At 39.6% G+C, this 22,425-nt stretch overlaps 1 protein-coding gene across 1 annotated transcript in view; it reads right to left on the bottom strand.

Annotated features, from left to right (window-relative positions):
- The window catches only part of grm4 (glutamate receptor, metabotropic 4), a 273,255-nt gene that overhangs the window by 205,207 nt on the left and 45,623 nt on the right, over positions 1 to 22,425 (bottom strand). Inside the window, exon 2 of the mRNA XM_066703560.1 lies at positions 16,302 to 17,248. Within this exon, the coding sequence (XP_066559657.1) occupies positions 16,302 to 16,856 (555 nt within the window). The 5' untranslated portion in view covers positions 16,857 to 17,248. The remainder of the gene's footprint in view (positions 1 to 16,301; positions 17,249 to 22,425) is intronic.

The following is a 22,425-nucleotide window of genomic DNA, read 5'->3' as shown; positions in this document are numbered from 1 at the left end:
CATATATCAGACAGTATAAAAAGGAGTGAAAGCAGGCAAAAAGACAGCCAGGATGAGAAAACTAGAATCACAAAAGGATTGCTTTTTACCTACAACACTCCAGTATTAAGAGAAATGCTTTCTATATACTACCAGGCTTTGTAATCACATTGATTACTAGACAGCTTTATTCTTCTACTGGTTTTATGTGTTTCTTTCACAATATTATGTATGTATGTACAGTTTGTCCTTTGACATGAAGGAAAACATATATTAATTAGTTTATAGAACTTACAAGATACAATTCTGATGCAGTGAGAAAGTTCTGCTGGGCCCGGATCAGACAACATACAGCAAGAGCAACTGGAATGGCTCCGTGTGCTATCAATATTGCATGTTTCACGGTACTGCATGAATGGATGAAAACACACAAGCACCGCAGAATAAGAAATCAATGGCTAATAGCACAACAAGAGTAATGACATATATTTTTAAGTTTACTGTACACAAAAATAGGTATGTACTTGAACCATAGGTATGTTCAAACCATTGAACACTAAACATTATGATTCCCATAATGCATTGCAGTCTCCTCCTCCTTTCCAGCAAAGCCTTTTACAGAGTGGAGGCTGTGCAAGGGAAAAGGCATCAGCTGTGTAAGAGTTTCATCAGGGACTTGAGGGGGACAATCAGAGGGGACTTACAGACCGGGTCGGGCCAGTTTAGAAAGAAATGGAAAGTTGTCAGTTCAGTTGACAGTTATTTGGTCCACAGGGGTCCACCCTGGCACACCTTTGCAGACTCAAGGACCCAATCTGCCAAAAAAAATTTACCCTGTGGCAAAATGATGCCAGGGAAAGAAAGGCACTCCTCACTAATTCCCCGAAGGCTGTGGTTTAATATTTTATACACTTTTCAGCTTAACTTGCAGAAAAAAGGCATGCCAGTAGCACATCGACAGTGTTGATGGCGGAGCAAGCAGCTGACAGACCTCTCTTGTATAACCAGACGAAAAGAAGAAGAAGAAGAAAAGAAATATTCCAGCCCAGCCTGGCAGCAGCTATCACAGTCTCTCTATTTCACAATTACACCTCTCAGGCTTGCATTTCAAAGTCAAAATAAGCAAATTTGATCTACCCCCCCCCCTCCGATTTTTACTGCTGATGTATCAAAACTGCTTAACTTTCAATCTTTAAAATATCATCAGCTATTTTTACCTGTGAACATCTTTGAAGTTTAAAAGCTGCATAAGAGAAGAGAAAAAAATCCTGTAACTGTCTGGAGCTCACATTGGCTGAACTCAACAGCCCCCCCCACCGCCACTGCCATGTGCTAGAACAATAGATGAAAGAACATAAGCAAAAAACAATTTTCCAATTTATTAGGCTGTGCATATTTTTTAATAATCTGTCTTTCACACGAAGCAGGAACATATTTCTCTTCCTTTGAAGGTATACAAGTTTAAATATACCAAAAAGTGCTGCACTGCAGAATGCAAGGCAGGAACTGACATGCTCTAAACATCCTGTGCTCCTCATGTTCCTGATACTATGTGTACGCAATCGTGCAAACTGTTCTCTGATGCGCCAAATCTGAATTCATTTCAAGACCATTTTTCCTACAACAGGGAGGTCCAATTTCCAGGAAACGCGAGCCATTACTGTGGATTTCATCAAGCGTTGTGCTTATACAAGTTTACCCTCTTCAGAAAGATACTCTGCCTGAAGTAGACAAGCGCATTTAGAACATCTCCATGTTTGTCCATAAATGCTGCTCGGAAGACAGCACGTCATTTAGTGGCTCCTATAAGTGATGACATGGTGTGGCATTATATTACTCTTCCGTGTGCAGTTATAAAATAAGTAGATGTCATAGTTTATTCAGCGCGAATTAAATTAATATGACCAGGACATAGTTTTTCTATGCTCCACATATTTGAGGCTCATTTGCTTACTCATAGAACAACAAAGTACTTCTGTCATTTATGTTCCTTCCTATTAGATATCTAGTTGGGAAATACCCAAATAGGGATGTGTTACGAGACAGAAGCGAGGCTATTTCCACATGAAGGAAGAATTTGGAATGTGTAAGAGCAATAATTACCAGGCTAGCAGACCCAGTAGAGCTTTACACCCACAGACTCTCCTCATACATCTACTACGAAATGTCCCTCTTGTGGCACCACATTTAATTACCACATTGACTGATGGCATTTCTGGTTTAGTAGTAGGTCAAAGGCTTATACGGTCCATGCTTTAGTGACATCTGAGCTTGGCTACAAACCTATTCTGTGACTGGAGCAGTTGTGCGTTCTTTCAGAGTAGGCAGGGCGAGGTTTGTCCTTCATAACACAAGAAAGAAGGTTTCAAATAAGCATAGGCCATCCAGGTCATGTTGATCTTGCAAATTATTGATCACAGAATCTCCTTTTGTCATTCCCTGAAGTGTAAGCTCAGTCCTGTATGTACCCATGATTTATTTCCACTCGTGTACTGGGGTCTGTGTTTCACTGCTGAGCTTGAAGTTGGTGGGTTGAAAATGGTCAATAACACGGAGGACTTTGAATCGGAACCCCTTATGCCTGGGGTTTCAGAGTCACGGTGAGAGTCACCTGACACTGATTTCTGATCATTTGGATTAATCCGAATGTTTTAATTCATTTGCTGAAGCTTACTTTATCAGCTCCTATTTCAGGGATATAGTCATATTTTAATCTCTGCCATACTCCATAATAAGACTTTAATTATGAGAGTTCATTTATGAGTATTGAATGATTATCAGGCAGAATAAGTTATTCTCCGGCTTTCCATTTGACTGGGTAAAGACCAGTGCTTTTCTCTGTGACTGTGCTATACGAACTGGAAGACATAACCTGAGAGGGAGCGTCACACTGCAAATGATGTAAAGACAGGATCTTTTCCATTTGCGCAGAAAGCAAACAGGAACAAAAATGAAGCTTGTTGCTTGTTTTCAGGAAATATTGTAACTCAACACCAGAGAATGTGACCTTTGCTGTAAATATCTTGTAGCAAGAGGGCCTTTTTCTTGCTGCCTGAAGCTATCTGAGAATGTTGTTGAGATACAATCACATCGGTGAAGTCAGTCTTTTTGGGAGGAATCAGTTGCAGAAAACTCCCTAATAAACCTGGGTAGGACTACAAAGATCAACGTGATACTTATACCAACTGCAAAACAAACATTTTATTCTTTGAACCTCACACGTTCCTATGCATACATCTTACAAAGGTTTTCATGCATTGTTCTTGAAAGCAAGGTTGATTGTAGTACATCTCATGCCATACAGTCATATAAACAAATGTAAATATGCAATGAGGCTTTTAATTAAGTGTAAATGAGATGGTGACAGCTTATTGAGTTGATATTGAATTCATGTTAGACAAATGTCATTTAATGATGTGTGATTCCAGACGTGCTAGCTTTGAATCCTACTCCTTGGCTGATTGTGGCAGATATTGTTTGGAGACTGAAATCATAATCAATGAAAATGTTTAAACACTTAAGTGGGCGGGGGAGGGATTCCATTTTGTTTTCTTCAGATTTATAAAATACCCCTCAGTTCAGTTAGCAAAAGCCAGGCTGAAGGCATCAATGTCAAGATCAGGTGACTCCACTTAGGTACAGTAATTGATTAGCTGTGAAAACACAACTGACGCAGGTAATGTATTCACTGAGCAAACGTTTGCTTTACAGGTCTACAGATGCACAGTCATTGTAATTGGTTTCAGAAGGGCACAGACTGATGTTTCCGAACAAGAAGCAAGCAGTTGTTAAGACCTGTGATGTTAAAGGATGCATTTCCTCAAGCCAGGTGCGATGCGACTGGTTTATGCAAATGACAGTGTACTTGTTAATAAACTCGGTTTGTTCCTCCACTCCCATCGAAAATGATGCGCGAGATTCATCAGACTTCATTTTATCCCTTCCATTGTGAGCACGGGGAGAATTTAATAAACACTGACTATAGAACAGTGTAATTGAATCTACAGTATTAAGTATGGCACTCTTCATTAACTAGTAATAAAAGGTTATTGACCCACTTAAAGCAGTGTTGCTAACGAAAAAAAAATCTTGAAATTAAATCAAAGACCACAACTGTGGTTTGTACAGATCTTAACGACGTCGATTTCAGAACAAATAAGGAAATGAGTGTTATCATGTGAAATTCCTTTTTTTTTTTTTTTTTAAATAAACAACAGTAGATCCTGGTTATCATTCAGTCCTAAAGCCACCTATAATTCAGGTTGAGACAGTCTTGTATATCAGAGTATATACCTTAAGAAATAAAATATCACAACATTTAAAGTATCTCAGTAAAATGGAACAAAATACAAAAAAAAAATAGAATCTGCACCGAACAACTCTAAAAAGCGACTATTATTGCTAATGTTCTCCCTAGAAACAACTAGCGCTGTTCAGGAACTGACAGTAAAGACCCAATAACAGCCCCTGAGGATGCTGACAGAATCCCTGGAAGGAGAACTGAGATATTAATGAGAAAAAATTAAACATGTATTGTATTAATATGAATTCTGTTTAGGAACAGATCTTAATAATGCCATGTGATGTCTGACAGTCTTACCTGAATAATGTACACTAAACGAAAATCTATTATGCATTATGATCATACTATGACAACCTCTTTCTAAACATTGCCTTTTTTAACCCTAACCCAGACACTAATGCTATTGCCTATACTCTCAGTTGTCTCTCTCTGCTTGTGACCTCTTTCCATACTCTGTTTAAAGTTTGACACAATCCATTTTAAAGTATGTCTCCTGGAACAATGTGACAGTGTCCCCATATAGTCTGCAGTCCTGTGCAGTGCGTGTGTCAGTAGTGTGTGTGAAGACTTAATGTGCAACTGCATGTGTGTGCTTTTGCAAAGGCTATGATATCTCCTTGTACTCTCAGCTCACCTGGGAATTGTGCTGCACAGCAGATATTTCCACAGGTTTTAATAAACGGAAACAACACCACCTCGGAGTGATCTAATGCATTTTTTCAAAGCAGAGCTGGTAGGAGACTTTCTTTCTCCACCACTGGAATGAAAATAAGGGCCTGGATAAGGGTGTCTGCCAATAAATAAATAATAATAATAATAATAATAATAATAATAATAATAAAATGGAGTTTGGTATTTTGCACCAGCAGCCCAATTATACAGCAGATAAGGTGGAGCAATGAGAAATCACATAACCAGTTCAATCAGAGGGGGACATCTTAGTAAAACAAAAAAGCCTAATATGAAAATTAGATAGGACAGAGTCATGGATTTTTCATGACCCCAAGTAGTCAACACTACTATTCAAAAGCTGGCAACTCCTACAGTGCAAAGTCCCTGGTTGTCACACCTGAGTACTGATCTGCAATGCCCAGTCCAAACAGAAGAGCGTTAATGTTGTCCAACAGCACTTGAATTACCCATTGACCTACTGTTGTAGCCAGGTCAAATTCATGCATCTCCACAAGGAGCAAAGTGATTAATTTCTGTTTTTTCTGGCTTTCTACCCATACTTAGTGCATTATAATCCCCTACAATGTAGGTAGGTAATGTGACACTTGTTGAGTGCAAGGGCGCTGTACATTTAACAAGATTAAGCTTCATGGCCCATTTCAAAGCAGCCATACAAATTATGTGGCATATCAAACAATCCAATATCATTCTTCAGAGAACATATACAGTATATATAAATTGAGGGTAGAAATTAAAGAGGAATGATATGATAATTAATGAATTCCTCAAGAGAAGCTGGTAATTAACAGATCTGATTGGAATACAAAGTTTTCCATTAAAACAGATGTTATCTTAACTTGCTCCATGTGTGCCAGAATGAGCCATCCATGGATAATACAGTATTCAAATCAGATGACCCCACCACAGAAAGCCTGATACGGGGGGTTGTAATTATCCTGAGAAAAACATTTATGAATGATTAATGCGAGGAGGTCTAACTGTAGCTGCAGGGGAGTTATAAGATGTGTTTTTCCATTTTAAAAAATACAACAAAACGTATGTATCAAAGAGAAACCGTCTTATACATCAAATCTACAGCAGCAGAGAAGAGCCAAACAGAGAGCATTCTGGTTCTGTGCTCCAGGAAGTGTTGTTATTTGACTTCTTTTGACTTTGACCGAACTGGTGTCTTGTAAAAAACAAAAAACCATACAATACCTTTCTCTAAGTTATCATATATGTTTCTTTCTGTTTGATACATCAATATTAATATTAATGGATGAACTCTGCCTGTATGGAAATCTGCTCTGGTTACACATCCTCTAGTCTAGATTTTGTCTAGTTCACTGCAGCAGGGTAGGGAGTCAAATGTGGAGTAGGGAAGCTCCACCATTTATTTTTTTGTGGGTTTAGCTGGATTCATAGCACCTATGATTCACTTATAAACAAATAATGATGATAAACAAATTACTATGTTCAGTGTTTGTGGTGGTTGAATTGTTCCAATGTCACATTGCGTTGCTATTGTGTGTGTTGCTTTGTGTGCAATGACTGCCAAAAATAGGTCTGTGCTCCGTGATGCCTGTGATTTCAGAGATACCTTCTGCTTTGAAGAGACTAGTGTCAGACTGAAAGTGGCCCTCCAGCCCACACAGTGGCTGGATGCATTAAAATTACTAAAAGCAAGCGTGAGCTAGACTGCGGGCTTGTAGGCGATATGAAACTCCTGTTTATATATCTTATAAGGCTTTCTGAGAACCACAGTCCAATTACAGTCGTTGTGAAAGAAAGCCTTAAGTGTGCATTTGAGCTCTTTCATTGAGTGGCAGCGAGGCTAAAAGGGCAAGAAAAGATTGATCGCCCCAGAGACGCAATGATTCAGTTTGTCTTTCGGAGAGCAACCTACTGAAATGTTCTGTGATTGTGCCCTTTCTATGTGATCTGCTGTTGTGTAGTATGGCCGATCATGGTTCTACAACAGGCAGAAAGGACCTTCCTGCCTCACAGAGTAGCCTAACAAGTTGTCTTCTGCCGGATGCTGGTCGACAATTTCACTAAATGGTTTTTCAAGGCCCCGTAAGTCTCAGAAATCCTTATCAGATAACTTTGAGTCTGCTCTCATCCCCCGATACACAGTGCTGGGTTGCCCTGGAGAAGTTTGTCTTTTTTTTTACCCTGATGAGAAGCACAATCAGAACCTGAGATAGTATCAGCCATCAGAAGCTCACTGCATGCTTGTGAGGAAGGTCACAGAACTAAGTACGTTGGAGCTGCACCATTGAATAAGACGCAAACCCATCAAGTACGCTGTATTGTACATTCAGAAGCAAAATACAATGAATGTATCATGATTCAGTAACTTCAACTGCATATTCCAGTGCTTCAAGGGAGTATATTTCATGCTAAAATGGGGGATAAGAAGTTTTTTTTTCTGGGATAAAGGGAGAGCAATTAGATGGGAAAGTGTGATGTACAAACAGACATGTTCATTCTACACATCCGTCACGTTTGCTTGCCTCTCAATCTCCCGAATCAAGCGGAGTGATGCTTGCCCAATGACTTCTGCAGAGGAGACTTGCCTAATAAGCAATTTCTTCTGGGTCTTGATATCTCCAGTTAACATATTTGAGAAAGTGAACAGATTTCCGGGCCAATTCAGTTATTGCCTTGAAATAACAGTTTCTACAGAACTAGGCAGCCAGGCAATACTCGCTGATATTGTGTAGGAGTATTTATTTTGTTTCAGCTGTCACATCCTCAATGATGTGTTAAATCAATACAAATATGTCTCAACATTTAGTCGTATAATTTCCATGACTGCCCCCCCCCCCCCCCCCCCCCACCTGACAAGCTAAAAAAAAAGGAGAAAAATGTTGAACTGTGGCTGCAGTTGCAATGCCAATGTGGGCAGAAATAACAACAATAATCTTGAGAGTTGGTTAAAGAAGTGCTATTGTTCATTGTTTAATTTACCGAAAACCAAACTGGGGGAAAAAAAAAAGTGACAAAATCGTCTAAAGCACACTCACTTTTCAGAAATCTCTTTGTGGATTTATTAATCACTTCATGTCTCTCTGGGTGGATGGACCCAGAGGAGGTAATTAGCCAAAGGATGAGAATTGATCTTTTACAGTCTGACGTCCATTTTTATACTTTTGCCGAACTGTCCTGCTGCTTTCGGTTAATTTCTGCAGGATGACTGTTCATTCACAGGAATACTTCCTTTAAGACTGTAGTTTAAACCGAAGGTAGATTTCAAGTTTGACCTGGATGCTGACTGACTCACCAATCATAAATTAGCATTCCTTTTTATGACGGCAGCTTTTTACTTCTATATAACCTAACATCAAGTACTGTGGTTTGAATATTTAATTGGTGGTTGGGTCAAATTCTATATATATTCCTCATTATTAATATCTAATAACAAAAGACAAATGCATACTCTGTGTTTATGGTCATTGAATGTTAGTCCTCTTTTTCTTTTTTTCTTCTTTGAGTCTCTAAAATAGAATCACTCATATTTTATCATATTTTATTATCTACATTTTCATCATATTTAATTACTTTGCTGTATATTGAAAATGTGACAGATGTAGAATATGGCATTGATTTCATTCAGTTGTTTTATGGCAGTAGTTACCAATTTGAGTAAAAAGATTTGGAATTCAATGCAATAATAAGTGAAGGATAAAAAGAATTAAGCAACCAATACAACAGGGATCTGAAGCAAGAAAGACATTATACTGAGGAGAAGATTAACAGAAATTAAAGAAATGTAAGCGGTTGGAACTACATTTCGATTCTGAAAATGACTAACAGTTGAACTGTTACATGCACAAACATATTTATTAATATATGTTCTTGAAAGGAGAATAAGAGAAGTCAGCTTTGAAGTGAATCCAGAAAGCTAAGCTGATTACAGGATACATTTTCACAGCTGTTTAGTGTAGGGTTGTACATACTGAGCACACTTATTTGATGGATTTTTTCGGGGGTATAAAGTAGTAAGATTATAACATGAGATATAAAAATGATTTTTATAATATGTTGACAAGTCTGTGACCGAGAACAACTAATCGGTGCCCAGCATCCGGTCAATAAGCATCTTGTGACACAATGGCTTCCATTAATGGTATTTAGAGTTCACCTCAATGGCAGGCAGGTAGCTGTTCTGGGTCTGCATGCATCACAGAAGCCTAAGATCAGTTTATAAAACTTCTGAACCGCTTGTCAGAAAATAACATGTATCTGTGAAAAGATTTATGACACACAACTCTGCAAGCAGACAATCTCTAAACCTCTGAGCGGCTGAGCTTCTTACAGGAGAGACATGTTCCCAAGGAACATGAAGTATAAAGTTTTTATTTTTAGGAAATGCATCTGTTAAAAGATTTACATCTTGCCAGGGCTTTGTAATCTGCAGAACAGCTAAACTAAGCAAGATGGAGGCCCAGTAAACTCATGGTAATTATTGAACATACCAGAGTATATAAAATAACAGAAGGCCATATAAACCAGTAACAAATACATAAAGATGGAAAGAGCTTTGATGCTGTCGGACAATATAAAATACAACATACGATCAGGAAATACATAATAATAATAAAATAATAATACAAATAAACATTTGAAAAGTGTACAGAAGAACAATAAAACTCACCTCAGGATTGCAGCAAATAAATTAAAGGACAAACAAATAACAATAACGTATTTATGCAGCCAAGATCTTTGTGTGATGTGGCTAAAAAATCCATAAGATGTGGCCAACAGTGGTATTTTGTGAGGCATCATCCCACTATGGGAGTTTGAAAAGCTCCTAAGAAGAAGTTTGTCTTTTGATCTTGATCTATTCTACCATCAGGATGGATCAAAGCAGAACATCACCCTGCTGCTTAGGAAAATCCAACATCACCAAGTCTTTACCAGTTCTCCTTAGAAGAAAACAACGAACAATTTAATACTATATTAAATTACTGTACTGCCATTCACTGGGGAGTGCAAAGCAATGCAGAGACTATGTAGTCAGAAAGTATTTTTAGAGGCAATCTGAAGCCACCAAGAAATGAGTAAGAAAACTGCTGGCCAAGCAAGATAAGAGTTCCGGATATCTAGTCAAAGCTTTTCAATTATTTAACCCTATGCCTGCTGACAGGACTACAGCATCACAGATTGGATCCACAATGCTAATACAGCATTAATCATCAAAGGGATTTGTTCAATTAAAGCAGGATCAATTACATTCCAGCTTTGCACGTATAAAATCACTACCAAAGAACAGCTAATGGCCCACAAAGGCAACTTAAAAAGCCCAGTGATGTATGCTTTTTATTTTTTGTTGTTTTCCTGATTTCTTTTGGATGGGTTTGGAGCAAAGAAAGACAAGATTGCATTTTTGAAGACCCTCTTTCCAGGCTGTACAGGGAAATAACTGTAGAGGTCAGATGGGCAGTGTAATTTGCAGTGGAACTAATCCCACAGTGAAAGGAACGGTTCCACTGTGACAGAAGTGATGCAGAGTGAAACGCTGCCAGAGGAAAGAGTACAGTGCACTGCTGCCATACCAAAACGCCAGCCATGGCCGAGCAGGGTTGGACAAGCAAGCTAGGAGAATCAATCTGGGCTGCTGCTTTTGAAGTAGCACACAGTTTTCAGCTGCCCATCATACTGCACTCAGCAGTGATTGTACATGTGCTCATATTTAATTGCAATTTTCTTTTATGTGACGTGAAATCCAAACACGGATGTCAATCCTAATAAGCAGATTTTGTTTTCTGTTTTTGGTTCTTTATTTTATTTTTCGTTGTAGCTATGAGTGTAAAAACCAATCCGTGGATCTTATTGAACACAGACACAGGTATCAATGTGTCCAGGCTGACAAGCAGGAGACTAGCTCTTGATGTCTCAATGCAGTTGTCTAACCTAATTAGGGTGAGTGGCTAATAGCAAAACAATCAGTTAATCAGCATTGATTCTCCTCCTACACACCTTGACTGTACCACAGAACCGCTGCTCTGCTGCATATTTTCGTTTTTGAGGCTGAATGTAACCCACTTCCACACAATATTTATTTGAGTTATTGAAATAAGTGCTGAGTAGCAGTAAAGAGCCCCACCCCCTCCTCTTTCTTTCGAAATGGTTTCAGGCATTTCCAATTTCACCACAATGCTTTCATTCTGCTTTAACCCCTCCCGATGGGGTTGCAAGCTCCTCTGTACATCTTTTCAAAGATGACACTCACTGTACGGCACAATTGTTTGTATAATGGGACTGAATATAATTAATCATGTTCTCCCAGACAAGAACTCTCATCCGGCATCCAGTGAAGCACAGGATTTTCAACAATTGGTGTTGCCTGTTTATTTTGTTTTGTTGTTATTATTATTGCAATTATTATTGTTATTATTATTACACATTTATTTATTTTTGCGGTCTGTTGAAATCAAAACCTGCCATCTGCAAGGTGTTGCTCTGCCTTGTGTTGATTAAATGATTTGTGGCACCCCTGACAAAATCCTTTCTATTTATTTTATTTTGTACCGAACTGGGCGATGCTGCAGCAGCGAAGCTAAAAATTATGGAGGAGACAGGGAGTGATGAGTTTGTAATAAAGATGAAAAGCAATTACACAAAAAACACAAATTTTATTTTATGGAAATATTTACTAATGTGTTTCCTGTTTGATTGGCTATTTTTAAATAATGCTGTTTGTAAAGTAAGGAATTTCTATGGATCAGGGGTCCTTTACTCTAGTCCTTAAGGCCCACAAGAGGATCTGAGTTTCATTCCACCTGTGCTTTTAAGTTTATAATGGAAGTAATAATGCACTGCACTGAACCAGGCAGGTCATGGTTATAATAGCCCTATAAAACCCGCCAGACTGTTACTCTCAAACACTGCAGTGGAGGACCATTAATACAGCGCTGCTTTTTAATCTGATTACTTAACAGTAACTTGTATTAGCAGCTCGACTTTCTTCATTATTCGGAAACGCGTGACTCATTGTGCAGAAGTGTTTTGAGATAGAGCTCCACAAAGTGAAGAATGTATGAAGCGATGTATTGTAATTGATAGAGACTGCAAAGTCTAGAAAGCAATTTGCTTCAGTGAGAATACATTATTTTCTTAAAAAAAAAAAAAAAAACTTTAATTGTTCCTGGAAAAACATGCAGAACACAGAGTCAAGGTTTCATCACTTTTGTAGAAGACATAAATAATAGCTTTGGCTTGAATAATCATCTCACTCTGGATACAAAGAGAATAACTCGTACGGGTCCGCAGATGCCAGTAGTGAGAGAAACACCGCAGCATCTCGGCCATTAATGAGAGAAGTGAGAGGACTCGGGGGTCACCGAGTGTATGAGAGAGTTCCCAAGTGCTCGTTAACCTTCCTCCAGTAGACGCTTTCAGATGAGGACCCTGCAGTCCAGTTACTCCTGCTTCCTGTCTTGTAGTTTTGCTTACTGGCTGAAACCCTGCTGAGGAATTTAAAATTGCATTTGCCGAACTGAATGCTGCTGTCTAAAGCCCTTTAGAATCATATGCTGTAAGAGTCGGTTTAATACCAGTGACTGAGCTGCCTCGACACACTTTATAGAATGTTTATATGGGAGATTCAGCCACAAGCTGCACTTGTTGGTGCCGACTACCTCTGGAGCAAATACACAAGTAAAACTGGTTAAAAACCAAAACACACACACAAAAAAATAATTTGCACCTCACAGAAACCTATGGTTCCACTTTATTGTCTGCGAAACTGTGCTATAATTACAATCTGCCCCTCGATTGCTGTTAATCAAATTACTGTTGTGGCACTGTACCCTTCTCATTCTTCCTCTGATAATTAATCTACACTGAGTTTGCTGCATTGGCAAGACCTGATGAGCTCGTCATAGGAGAACTGGACCGAAACGGAAATGCAGAGGCGCTTAAAATAACCCCCCAGCCTGTATTACATAATTGCAATATCAAATATTAATCAAGCCAATAGAATAATCTGTCCAGGCATTGTAATGCATTGCCCACTTTTCATGGTTTGTTTTTTAAGCAGGACATCTACCTAATCGAGAACCGAACTTCAGATACACAGAAGGGCAATTGAGAGCAGCCCTTGTGTTTTAGGCACCTATCAGCATCCTGTTTTTATGGTGAATATATCAGTGTCCTTTTTAATTGCTTATTACATTAACCCAATGGATTAGAGTCCCACCCCAGGGACGTTACTAACCTTCCTGATGAGGCAATATTACATTCAGACCTGGGCGCTGCTACTTCACTGGTTATGAAAACTGTTTGCCTACCAATAGGGAACACATTAAACGCATCCTGCTGACATTGCTGTTAAAAATCCAGTAAATTGCTAATCAGCCCTAAGCACACATACTAGTGTCCTAATTATAAAAATAAAATAAAAAATGATCTAATTTACTCCCCTTGGTATTTTTCTTTCACTCTACTGCTGTATAAAATATAGTATTGGACAGCTGTTTCCACACCTTACTGTACTCTGCATTGGTTGACCGTTGTGTTATCCAGTTTTAGGGAGAGTTCGTGATTGTACGTACGTTGTATAGAATTTCTTCAAACCGGTTTCCAAGTGCATTAAGACATTGAAAATAGTTTAATTTGAAATTATGAAGGGAAATATGGAGGTCAGATGTTCAAACCATCAAAATCTCTTTCATTACCTGCTTTAGTTTTTTTTTTTTTTTTATAAGTTTAAATCTGTATCTTAATGTCATGCCTTTAACTGAAATTATCGATTTTCTTGTACTCAAATTCAGTTAGTTGATGCAATAGTGGTTAGGGTTAGAGTCTGGTCAGTAGGTGTACAGAAAGCATTGTTCACAACTGTGTGTGTAAATATATATCTTTGTGTGTGTATTATAGCTTTTTGCAGAACTCTTCCCAGTACTCTTATGTAACGACAGGAGCAGAAAAAAATGTGTTGACCAAAAGAGGATGAATGCGAAGCTTCTCATTAGAGACCACACAGGGTATCTCTGGGAACCCCGTCTCTCAGCCTCTAATTAAGAAGAGATCAGCATATTACTAATGAACAGGGAAAACCAGGGAGGGGTGGACACAAGCAAACCACACACAGCTTCAAAGTTACTTATTACAGCGGTGCAGGGGCCATGTGGTTGCTGAAATTTACTTTTATTTAAGTGTCAATAAGAAAAAGCTAGCAAGTTTTGGTACAGCGGGTTCTTCGCAGCACCCCTGGGTTGTGGTGCACTTGCTTTGCAGTGTCGCTCATCTCTGAGACACCGCCTTTGTAAAAGTTGTATAGTATCGCAAAGATGACTCTCTGTATCAGAGAGGACCTGAAGAGTAAACCATCTGCAGAGAATACAGTTTTAGATCTCACAAGCAGGTTTCATTTAGTCTAATTTGGTCAAATTATTGGTCACAAAACCCTAACCCTACTTATTTACAATCCCTTTCCGGTATGTTGTTGTAAGGAACACTGCATTATGCATTCTGTGCTGGAGTTCACTGATATCATAGTTTGTTCCTATTATTCCTATGAATGATGTGGAGGAGAAAGGCTTGTTAAGACATAAGTGTATCAATGTGAATCAATTTAGTATCTAACATAGCCTCATTATCCCTGAAGACCTTATGCTGAATGTGACAAGAGCTCTCCTCTCCCTTGGTACCAAGATTTAATTCTATGTGCATTTCACAAGATGACACAGGCTGCACAGAGCCCTGTTACATTACCATGAGCATCTCCTACACACTTTCCCCACAACACTCCAGCGCCTGTGGCACAAGATATCGGCATGCTTTCTTTGATGACTTGAAGAACGGGGGCAGAGGCAGATCCTAGAGAGGTAGAGGGAGGTTTGGCGGACCAGGTGTTTATGTGAGAACAGGGTTAATATCCTCAACCCCTGTGTTGACAGTGTGGATAAGCCCTTAATTTAACATCTCACTTGAATGATGGCCCAGCCTATAACACAGCATCCTGCTAGTTTTCTGATCCAAAACAAAGTCCCTTCTGATAAATCAGCCAGCATTTCCTGCAGAAATCTGAGCTCAACTGGATATCTAGCGAGTGGCTAGATCTACCAAGATGAGTCTTCAAAGTGATAAAACTGTCGCTACCAGACACTGGTGTTTGTATCTGCTCTGTTTCATTAATGGTGTTGTGTTGCTTAAGGTTATCTCTGCATAAGGGCAGCCCATAAACAGTCTAAAGAAATGGCCTTGGTCAGTACAGCATTTACAATAAAATCATAAACACAGACACAAACATTAATTAAATTAGAATAAACAAATAAATTAAAGTTGTGAAATATCCTGCACGGTACGTGTCACTGACAGTATACGCAATCTCCCCAGTAGCGTCACATGCTTGATTTACTAAATTTAATTACAGGAATACAATGCCATAAATGAAATGTATTACCTTCAGCAGCCACAATCTAATTAGTAACTGATCTCTGGATCAGGCAATAAATACAAACAAACAAAATACAAATATTGCATGAAGGGCGGAATCATCACTCATCATATCCTTTAAAAAATACTTCCTGAACAAAGATCCTTGTAAATACATAATGAAATGCATAAATAAATAGATATAATAAATATCCAACAGCTGCAATACCAGCATAAAAGGCAGTAGAACTTCAATGCAATGCATAGTACTGTGCTTTAAACTATAATAAATATGATGACATCAGTAGATATAAATACCATCTGAAGGTCATAAAATTCATATGAGCAAACAAACAAGTGCAGGAAGGAATCGTCTTATTGACTTCTCATAGTTCATACCCTAGCATGGTGATGTTTAGTCATAGTCTGGAAAACCCACCAGTCTTATAGGGCACTTAAACATCCTCAAGGCACAAAGACCTGGAAACAATGCAAATGTAGGCCAATTAAGCTGGTCATTAAAGGCTAGCTGGAATTAAACCCAGAAGAGCCCTGTGGCTCCCCAGGACTAATATCATCAGTGTGTAATTACTGCATGAACACTAGTATAAAAATACTGTCCAAAAAGAACAAGGACAGGTTATTATGAAGCCCGTTATAAATGTTGTCGAGAATAAATCTAGACCCTTTATTGCTGGTGTATTACTGAAGTCCCAGGAATAATTGCGTTCAGCTACAAAAACTGTGCACATGTATTAAAATGCGGTTCCATTTACAAGACTTTTTCCCCACTGCAGCAATAAAATAACCAAAGAGCCTATTAATTGCCACTTATTAAGAATATAATTGCTGAATTAGAGTGCTGTAGATGACAAGACCAACAGAGATTAACAGGAGGAATAAAGAGCCTCCCTCCTCTAACTTAACCCAGTAGTGCGAGAGAAATCGGGAAGAGGGGTACCTTAAAGAGCCGCAGGATGTTGGCCACCATGATGGAGACAGAGCTGGCGGAGGCCCCGATGACCCCCACCACCCTCTCGGGCTTGGTGATGATGGGCGGCCCCCCGCTCAGGCACTTGACGTCCGTGCCGTCTTTCTCGATTAGCGCCTGCACAAAGGTGAGCGACTGCTCCAGCGCGTGGGTGTCCCGCGAGCACGTGTCCAAGATGCGCGCCCCCAGGGTGATGTTGGGCAGGAGGTCCTGGTCATTGTTGATACGGTCCAGGGCGTAGAGCATGGCCTCCAGCCGGTGGATGCCTTTCTCCTTCTTGAGCTCACCACATGCCTTCCCGTCACTGCCCCTCGCATGAACGGGGAACAAGCCCCCCAGAGAGATGTCCCCGTCAATCCGGATGGAGTTCAAGTGCGTGTGGCCGGGGGACCTTGGTTTGGCCAGCACAGATGGCAGGAAACAGACGGCCAATAGCAGCACGGAGCCCACAGTGCCTCGTTTTGAGCCAGACCAATCCCGTCCCCAGCCTGGAAGCAGAGTCATGGTGAATAGCCAAACTGACATCAGATCTTGAATCCTTCTAACAACCACAACAACAAAAAGTGATCTTCGTATCCTTGTGGAAGTATAGACTTTAAAAGTTTTTTCCCATGTCCCAAGATTAATATTCCTAACTTAGCTGATTGTTTTTTCTTTCTCTTCAGGTTGATTTTTATTCAATTGTTCTTTCACTCCCCTCAGCCACCAGCAATTGTAGGTGATAACGAAACAGTCTGGTGTGAAAAGCAGGCCAATCCATGAAGTTCCCTCTCCGGAGGTATTAAGTAGAACAAAGGTGGATTGTAGTTCTCTCCCCCAGCAAACAAACTAGAATCAGAGCAAGAAGACGGTCGGTGTCAGTTCCCAGGGCTTGTCAGGTGTGCCGGCTCATCCGCTTATGGTTTATGTACGAATTTCTGAAAGCAGAAAGTGGAAGATGTCAGGGAGGGGGAGTATCACACACACATACACCCACACCCACAAACACACAGAAAATGACATACAGGAGTCAGGTTTAACCATTCCTGTAGAGATGACGACAGTGTGAAGAATTCTTTATTTCTGATTTCACTCCTGCCTTTTCTTTTTTTAATGGTTGCTAAGGACTCCCAAGGTCAGATAGAATAAAAGTTAGCTACTGTACAACATCCAGCTTTAATGAATGTGACACCTGCTTGAAATAAGGCCCATAAGACAAATGTCTTGAAATATATACACTAAGCAAATGGACATACCACACTAACCTGTAGAGCATAAATCACATTCCAGCACCTAATCCAATAAACTCATATGGAACAAGACCATAGTGAAAAACCTTTGCACTAAACACTGCTGTGACACAATAAGACAAATCATAATCCACTGTGCCAAGGGTAGGCAACAGGTTCCTCTCCCAGTCCATTCATTACCAGGATTTTATTACAGAAAATACATTAATTACCTCAGAACTTCTGTAGCAGTAATTCAATACTGCAGAACATGGCTCTGATAATTAATATTATACCATTTATTCTCAAACAGTGCTCTTCATGTAGACAGAAGGCTTTAGAATACAATAATACGGTTTCTAATTAAGGACAACGGATCAACAATAAACTTCAAACAGAATGGATAAGAGCCATGGCCTCTTTTCCTTCCCTTAAGCCATATTCACTGGTACTGCTGTAGAAGTGGGAATGATCAAAACCTTAATTTCATAAGACATACAATATCAGGTTCAAACACATTTCACGGTCTAGAAGAGAAAGAGGTGTACATGAGACAACAGGTATTTAACTATACCTTTATTTAGCCAGGTTAGTCAATGGAGAACCAATTCTCATTTACAATGACATAAGAACATAAGAAAGTTTACAAACGAGAGGAGGCCATTCGACCCATCATGCTCGTTTGGTGTCCATTAATATCTAAGTGATCCAAGGATCCTATCCAGTCTATTTTTAAATGTTCCCAAACTTTCAGCTTCTACCACATCACTGAGGAGTTTGTTCCCGATTGTGACGACTCTGTGTGAAGAAGTGTCTCCTGTTTTCCGTCATTACAGCACATATATTAAACAAACAATAAAGACAACCTCAACACACAGACGCAAGTAAAATGTCAACAAGCACAGATATCAATGAACAGAGTCTTCAATATATGCTTAAACATATTGATTGAAATGAAGCCGTCTGGTTTCAGACTACATTATAACTCACTCCAGTCATTGGCAGCTGAAAACTGAAACGAGTTAACGGCCCAAAACAGAACACATGAAATGGCACAAACTGCTATTTAGTTTAATCTCTGCCGGTTGTGCACACCAGCCTTTTTATGTGTTCAGTGTAAGAGCCACTACCAGGTATGTGTGGTGCACTCTTCCTCAAATGTGACAGACAAAATGTAAAGTGGATCGAGCCTAGTGGGCAAGCCTCACAGTTGCGGGTAGGAGGGCTTCAGCATCCACCGAGAGCTGAGACAACTCCTGGGCTGGGAAATACAGAAACGACAGCCCCCCCCCAACTGCAGTGTCCTCCTCAAGTGCCCCTCGACTGCGAGAGCCTGCGGATCGCGGGAGCTACGTGCGCACCTTGTGTAAGTAGGGCAACATCAAAGCAGAAGCTGTATGCTCTTTTCTGGGGGAGGGTCTGTCTGGGGTGCTTTGATGCTGCTGATTAAAAGTGAGTGTAGGGAAGAAGAAGAGAGGCAAGGAAGGGATGATGTTTCCTTAGGAGGCAGAACCTCTCCGCACTCAGTCCCCCCCCCCGTTGTCCGCTCTGTCTAATCACCTGCTTTACTGCCTCGCAGAGCTGTACGACATCAGCACAGGACTGCAGTGCCTCCACTTATGAATTTCCTCTGATGTGTGATGGTAATAAACATATCAAAGCATGGTGCAGGCATTCTCAGATACAAACTGTGACTGCACAGGCGAGGCGAAATAATAACGCAAGATCATAGGAAAGGTTACAGATGAGAGGAGGCCACTCAGCCCCCCTGGCTCATTTGTTTGTCAGCAGCTTATTGATCAAATAAAAATAAAAAAAACATGATTAATTCTGAACACTCCCACTGACAACATCGGCAACATGACACAGCAAATATTGGCTGAATGCATTGCCAACCCTTCTGTGGAAGAATGTGCCTCCTGTTTCTGTTGCTGAATATATTTAATGAATGATTGTTTTACAATGTGGGCATAACAACTTAAAATGTTCTTGATGTCAGCATACTTACTCTTGATCTGAGACTATGTATAGGGAAAAAAACTATGAACTATCTTGGTTTTCTCCTTTCACTGTAATACCTAAAAAAACCTGCTACGGTCAGGTAGGGCTGACACCAAAGATTCAATTCAATTAAATCTTTATTTAGTATAGCGCCCATTGCAACCAATTGTAACACATTAAGGGAATTGCAATGGATGACTATAGATATAGGCTAAACATTAGTAATAGTACCATCAGTAGCAGAAAACACTAAATAATACAACAAGAAACAGAACAGGCAGGAAAAGAACACCATTAGGCATGGAGGAGAGAAACAAAAACTCCTATAGCATAACAGACTCTTATAGAAGAAAAATCTCTAGGGGTGCACGGCTTCAGATCAATAAGGACTTCATGACTTTTATTTTGATTTGAAAGTACTTTACATTTGAGGCTCCATATCTGTGAAGTAAAAGCAGAAACAACTGATGTGATTTGTTATGCCAGCTTGTACTGAAAACCATTGTTTCTTTCTTTCCTGGTTTCTGTGATATGCAGACTGATAAAAAGATCATCATGCTTAAATAATCTGATACAATACAAACCTTTGCGGTGTGGAGTGACAGGCTAAATAATTAGCAGACTGCGTGACCTTATTCTCAAATTATCCTTTGTTTCACAACCCAGACATCAGGCACCTCTGTACTCGATCACTTTATCTAGTCCTGTCTGTGCTGCATTCTTGCATTTTGCCGTGTGCAAAGCGAGAAAATAAATATATATATATTTTTATCACAGCGCTGAGCTCCTCCTCGTAAAATCTGGAGTAAATAATTAATGAAGGCATCCTAACTGAAACATAACATCTTGTTATCGGCCGGGTCTGGGGCTGTTTCTGTACAGCCAGGCGGGCAAGTGTTTACAAGGGAAGTGATTATTCGATTGACTTGCAATACCCCTGTGAAAGCAAAGGAGACAGATGTGTGTAAGTCCTCAGAGGGTGAACACAACTCACTGAAATGTGAAGAGGTCTGCGTTCCTGCCCAGCATCTTGTCTCAGTTCTTCCAACATAAATCAATCACCTGGGGAAATCAGCGTGCCAGGCTGTGTGTCAGAGATCTAATACTGACCATTTGTAGTTATGAGCTCTTATCCACAAGTGAAAAGGTAGGGTACATATGCATGTGTGTATAATCCATGCCTCATTCATATTGTAAGAATGGCATGTTAATGTGAGTATTTCCACTCTTGTATCTCCAGGTTTAGTTATTTCTCTTCTCTATCATTATCATCATCATCGTAGGAACGGCGTATATATACATGTTATCTGTTTGCTATTCCAAATCTCTGGCTCTATGTTCTTACTGATTACATTGCTAATAAAAAAAAAACGACAATAATTACAGCCTGGTGTCTTACAGATTACGTCTGGAAAAAAATTGAAGAGGTATGTGACATAATTCTCTGGTGGAGCAATGAGTAACAACATACATGGCCAAAAAGAAGAGTCAGCTGATAGTATTATGCATATTTGCAAGACATGAAAGTAATTGTTCAGCTTATGAAACCCAAAAAGATTACACATTAATTGTGGTTTGATTTCAATGGGTTACTAAGAGTGATTTGTTTTTTTCTTAAATACCCAGGCTGTCTTTGATAGTACGTGCTTAAGCTTGACTTGGAGAGAGAAGATGGCTGAGTTGTTCTCGGCAGTCAGTGACAGCCCATATAGTTGGTCTGTGTCCCCGTGAATCTCTTCTACTTCTCTGGCAGCCTTCCTCTGCTCACATCCAACTCCAGATTCTTGTCTGTGCCAGAAAATTCTCTCCATCACTCCTTCCCCTTATGGCTCGGCTCTCTTATATCTCCCTTCAGCTCCTCTTCTGATCTCTGCTTCTCTTCTGCTGCCTTTCCCTCCCCCCCCTTGTGGTGGAAGCATCCACCTGCAAACATCTGGGCCTTCACTCTCTTACCTCCTTCCAGTACCACCTGACAACCTGCCTGTTCAGATCGCACCTGGAATTCCCCTGAGCCCCTGAGTGATACATTATCACTGGCATTACTCTCTTTGATGCCACCCTCGAAGAAAAATCAAAACACATGCACATTTTGTAATTTCTTTGTTGCCTTCATTTCTGCCTGATAAATTATTGTGCATATTGTATTGCATTCCTGCACCTCATTTGCTCATTGAATCTCCATCCTTTATCTGACAGTGCCTTTTCTCCTTTATTTTGTATTTTATTGCAATAGCCTTATGCTTCCATCCACTGGGCTTTTTACTGTGTGTCATGATGGGCATAATAAAAACTTTAACTGATTAAATGTTGGTAGTTCATGGTAGCTTTCTTGTCGCTTCTTGAAATGAAACAGGGTCTTCGGTGAGAAAAAGCTACTTCTATATTTGAACTGTGAAAATGATTGATCAGAAAAGTACTTAAAAAATGCTTTTGTGTTTCTAAGAGGAAAACAATGAACCTTTGAAATAATAATTTTAGTTTATGATGCATTCAGTGTCTAAAAGAAAATGCAGTATTGGACAGAATGCATTCCTATGCTGAGAGGAACAGGATGTTTGAACAGACCACATCTCTTCCAATAAATAATTTTCCACAGTTAATTTGCAATAACAACACTGTAATTATAGCAAAACTATGCTGATGATTTAATGTATTAAAATGTTCCAATTTCCAAACATCTGTAAACAGTCAAGTCTTTAAGTAACATTATACAGAGTGAAAAAATCACAATTTACAGCACAGCGATACTGGCACTGTATTGCACAAGTGTGGGATTGCCACAATGTCAATGTTTAAAAAACATACATAAAGGAAAATCATGAACCTCTCTCCGAAATAGCCTTTCACTTGTTCAGAAAATCATTTGAACTTCACATTCATTTAGA

This window comes from Amia ocellicauda, chromosome 5, assembly GCF_036373705.1.
Source record: "Amia ocellicauda isolate fAmiCal2 chromosome 5, fAmiCal2.hap1, whole genome shotgun sequence".
NCBI lineage: Eukaryota > Metazoa > Chordata > Actinopteri > Amiiformes > Amiidae > Amia > Amia ocellicauda.
Note: the sequence above shows the minus strand (reverse complement) of the source record. Positions and strands in the feature narration are given on the sequence as shown.